Source organism: Colobus angolensis, unplaced genomic scaffold, assembly GCF_000951035.1.
Source record: "Colobus angolensis palliatus isolate OR3802 unplaced genomic scaffold, Cang.pa_1.0 Scaffold28, whole genome shotgun sequence".
Lineage (NCBI taxonomy): Eukaryota > Metazoa > Chordata > Mammalia > Primates > Cercopithecidae > Colobus > Colobus angolensis.
In genome coordinates this window covers 4,318,020-4,322,921 of record NW_012116043.1, presented here as the reverse complement: position 1 = coordinate 4,322,921, position 4,902 = coordinate 4,318,020, and the positions used below count along the sequence as shown (strand labels likewise).

Genomic DNA, 4,902 nt, shown 5'->3' with positions numbered 1-4,902 from the left:
TGATGGGAAATAAAACACATTTATAGTAGGAGCAAAAAATATTAACTATCCAGGATTCGTTTAACAAGCAATGTGTAAAACTGATGATAAGGAAAACTAAAATTCTGAGAGAGAGAGAAGAATAAATGGAGAGCCATATTTTGTTCATGGTTGTCAGTTTTCCCAAAATCATTCTGTAAATTCAATTTACAATCTCAGTCAGAATATCAGGGAGGTTTTTTTTTCCTGGCAGGGTGGGGAGATTTAAAAAAGAAATTCAAGGCGAGTGTAGTGGCTCACGCCTATAATCCCAGCACTTTGGGAGGCCAAGGTGGACAGATCAAGAGGTCAGGAGTTTGAGACCATCCTGGCCAATATGGTGAAACGCCATCTCTACTAAAAATACAAAAAATTAGCTGGGTGTGGTGGTGGACACTTGTAGTCCCAGCTACTAAAGAGGCTGAGGCATGAAAATCGCTTGAACCTGGGAGGTGGAGGTTGCAGTGAGCCGAGATTGCGCCCCTGCAGTCCTGCCTGGGCTACAGAGCAAGACTCCATCTCAGAAAAAAAAAAAAAAAAAAAAAAAAAATTCAACAGTTTATCTGGAAGAATAAATTTAAAAGAATAGTCAGGAACTTTCTGAAAAGGATTAGTAAGTAGGAACTTGCTGCATTAGTCCTTATAACACAATGTAGAGCAAGTCACTGTGTGGTAGTAGCACAGAGCACACAAACAAAATAGGAAAGACTAGAGTCCAGTAATCAAACCATGTACATGGGAGAGCTGGACTTGTCACAGAGGAAGCACTTCAAATTAGTGGGGAGAAAATGAGTTGCTCAGTAAAAGGTTCTGGCCCAACTGATTGGCCATTTGGGGAAAAACAGAGCTTGTTCCTTGTCTCACCACTTACACTTAAATATATTCTAGTAAAGATCAAACATTTCAGTGTAAAGGTTCAAGTCATAACAGTACTAGAAGAAGGCTGGGTGCAGTAGCTCACGCCACTGCACCCGGCCATAAATTCATTGTTAAAAGTCAAGCTTTAGAAAAACAGGTAGAAAACAAGCAGTCTGCAAAAGCAAAAGGTCAGTTTTAGCATTTGAAAATATGTTCAGTCTTACTAGTAAGCAAAGAAATGTCAAGTAATTGGCCGGGCGTGGTGGCTTATGCCTGTAATCCCAACACTTCGGGAGGCGGAGGCAGGTGGATCACAGTTGTTTAGCGCAAATGAAAAAGCTGGCAGTTCCCTGGGTTGATGGTGATGTTGGGGATTGGTTATTCTCATGCATTGCTGATAGGAGGATAAATTGGTAAAAATTTTTCTGGGGTGCATTTTGGTAATCTGTATCAAAATTAAATGTGCATACACTTTAGTAATCACTGCTTATTTTCCGGAGGTAATTAGAGAGCTGTGTAGAGAGTATATGAGGGTGTCATCAGAACATTGTTTAAAACCGAGAATTGGAAACTGCTTAAATAGTGGAAATTTATGAAGTCTGCAAGAAGCATATATTCTAGAAGTATATATTCTAATTCATTGACATTAGAATATTTTTTCCCACATATATTGTGGACTGAAAAAGCAGGTTGCAGAATGCTAAGTAATCATCCTGACACGTGTGAGTGTGTGTATTTTGGATGTGTCTGTATTCTGGGTATGTGTATGTGTGTATATTTTGGATGTGTGTGTTTTGGGTGTGTGTATGTATTTGGGGTATGTTTGTGTGTTTTGGGTGTTTTTGGGGTTTGTGTATATTTTATGTGTGTATTTGGGGTATGTGTATTTTAAAGGGTGTGTATTTCGGGGGTATGCTTTGGATGTGTATTTTTGGGGGTGTGTTTATTGGTTGTGTGTGTGTGTTTTGGGTGTGTGTATTTTGAGGGTGTACTTTTTGGGTGTGTATATTTTGAGTGTGTATGTATTTTGGGTGTGCGTACCTGTGTATTTTGGGTGTGTATGTATTTTGGATGTGCATACCTGTGAATTTTGAGTGTATGTGTATGTATTTGCGGTGTGTGTATTTTGGGTGTGTGTGTATTTTGGGGTATTTTTGGGGGTGCGTGTATTTTTGGGGGGTGTGTATTTTGGGGGTTCATGTGTGTATTTTGGGTGTGCATGTGTATATTTTGGGTGGGTAGTTGTGTATATTTTGGGTGTGCGTGTATTTTGGTGTGCATGTGTATATTTTGGGTGGGTAGGCGTGTGTAATTTGGGAGTGTGTGTATTTTGGGTGTGCATGTGTATATTTTGGGTGTGTGTGTGTGTATTTTGGGTGTGTGTGTATTTTGGGTGTGTGTGTGTGTATGTATTTTATGTATGTTTGTGTTTGTGTTTTGGGTGTGCATGTATATACCTGCCCATGTAGGTGCTCCCCAGAAGGAGTTCATCAAACCCTTACGTGGACTGTCCTTGGATGGTAGGATTTTGGGGGAAATGTTAGTGTCATCTTTATACTTTCGGTATCATTTAGCAATGATAAATGGGAAGACAAACTGGAGTAATGTTGGCTGTGGTTCGCAATATATTATGTGACATTGGTGTGAGAGAACTGGGATGTGCCTGGGCAGAATTAACATGACCGTGATTTTCAGGTGATTAAGGCTGCAGAAGACAGTGCGTTGCAGTATATGAACTTCATGAATGTCATCTTCGCAGCACAGAAACAGGTGAACTGAGAGCCTGCCATTTAAAGTATTTGTTTCATAATGAAGGAGTCAGTTTCATTTTTTGAATGCTGTACTCTGAGGTATTCTGACTACGTAACCTTATGAATGGGCAAAGAATGTTCTAGTCTTTTTTCTATTTTGGGTCTTGGACCACTTGAGAATCTGATGCATTCCCAGAACAATGTGCACTCAACCACAGTTTTGCATAGAGTTTCATGGTATTCAGGTAATCTTTAGCCCATCCATGGACCCTATGCCAAGAATCCCTGGTTTGACAGTTTGCTGTATAAACCTTGCCTCAATTTCTTTATCTTTTTGCTGTGGTGAAATCTATAAAGATTCAATATTTTTACTTTGCAAAGAGTTGAAATGTACAGATGTAGTATAATACATTTTCTTCTTTGATGTATTTATAAGAAAAGAAAACCTTCTTAAAACTTCAGTGTTAGCCGGGCGAGGTGGCTCATGCCTGTAATCCCAGCACTTTGGGAGGCTGAGGCGGGCGGATCACAAGCTCAGGAGATTGAGACCATCCTGGCTAACATGGTGAAACCCTGTCTCTACTAAAAATACAAAAAGTAGCCAGGTGAGGTGGTGGGCGCCTGTAGTCCCAGCTACTCGGGAGGCTGAGGCAGGAGAATGATGTGAACCCGGGAGGCGGAGCTTGCAGCGAGTGGAGATTGCGCCACAGCCCTCCAGCCTGGGCAACAGAGCTAGACTCTGCCTCAAAAAAACAAAACAAAACTTCAGTTTTAACATAAAATGCTGCTGTAGCCATGCATAATGTTCTCTGTTGTGGAGTGGCAGCATGATGTAGTGAAAAGAGCCTGAACTTCGGAGACAGGCCAAGTAGGGTGAGAGCTTTCCCACCCGCTGGCTCTGTGACCACAGCCCAGCCATGTCCTGGGTGCTTCAGCTGCCAAATGCAAATATCTGCCGTTGAGAGTCACGTTGCGTGTTGAGTGAGCTATTTTAAGCATAGAGTATGGCATGTAGTAGGTTCTCAGTATAGGGTAATCATTACTGTTATTTCTGTAATACTTTCAAAACGTTTCTTTCAGAATATTTTGATTGATGCCTGCGTTTTAGATTCCGACTCAGGGCTCCTCCAACAGGTATGTTTTAAAACCATGCTTTGTGTGGGTGATTATGACAATTAGTGATTTTTATAGTGATTACAATTTAAAATGAAAGTGCTTTGGGTATATTGGGTTAAATACAGTATGTTATTGAACGTGATTTTATCTATTTATTTCCCCCTTGCGTGTGGAGCTGCTGGAACATTTTAAATTACATATTGCTTGCTTTCTATTTCCGCTGGGCAGCACTGTCAGACGTTGCTTTTTAATGAAAAAGACAAAAACTGAATTTTACTTTAACCCAAAGGAAACAAAACCCTAAAGTAAGTCTGAAGAAATTACTGAGTTTTTGTTAGATGTTTTTTGGCCACAAACGTTGTTTCCTAAAGGATCAGTTACAAGCACAAAACTGTGACAAACCCTGAATTTAGGTTACTGCTGGGGATGAAGGATGGGGAGAGCGAGGTCCAATGGGAAAATTCACAGGCTTCAAAGGTTCTGAAACTACTGTTTCTTCAGCTTGATCATAGGTATATGATGTTCATTTGATTATTTAAACCATACTTACACATTATGTATACAGACTCTTGTACGTATTGTATTTCAGTAGTAAAAATTCAAAAAGTTTGAATTCATTTCTTAGCAACACATTTCAGTCTACACATTGTCTGTTAACTCCAAGACGATCTTGTGTCTGCCATGAATTCACATACCAGCTCTACCTCCTTGGCCCTCACATTCATTTCTCTAATCCAGTCCCAGACTGTCCTGAGTTCCAGACTTGCAGAATCAGCCGTGTATGTAGTACCTCCTCTTGGGTGTACCTCCTCTGGCAGACATCTCAGCATCATGTGTCCAAACCAGAGAGCTTTTGGTTGGGCCTCTCAGCCTCTTCCTGCCCCATCTCCCTAAGTGGCAGTGCAGTTGACTCAGCAGCTCAGGCAAAAACCTGACTCTTCCTTGTCTCTTCTCTTCCCTCCTTTCATAACCATGAGCAAATCCTGTTGATTCCACCTTTAAAATATATCCTGGCCTAGGTCTGGCACAGTGGCTCACACCTGTAATCCCAGCACTTTGGGAGGCTGGGGCGGGTGGATCACAAGGTCAGGAGATCGAGACCATCCTGGCTAACACGGTGAAACCCTGTTTCTACTAAAAATACAAAAAATTAACCGGG

General features: G+C 41.1%; 1 protein-coding gene across 1 annotated transcript in view; it reads left to right on the top strand.

Annotated features, from left to right (window-relative positions):
• GTF2H3 (general transcription factor IIH, polypeptide 3, 34kDa) overlaps positions 1-4,902 on the top strand; it is a 27,315-nt gene that overhangs the window by 19,282 nt on the left and 3,131 nt on the right. The window contains exons 8-9 of the mRNA XM_011948579.1: positions 2,572-2,646; positions 3,708-3,761. Coding sequence (XP_011803969.1) covers positions 2,572-2,646; positions 3,708-3,761 — 129 coding nt within the window. The remainder of the gene's footprint in view (positions 1-2,571; positions 2,647-3,707; positions 3,762-4,902) is intronic.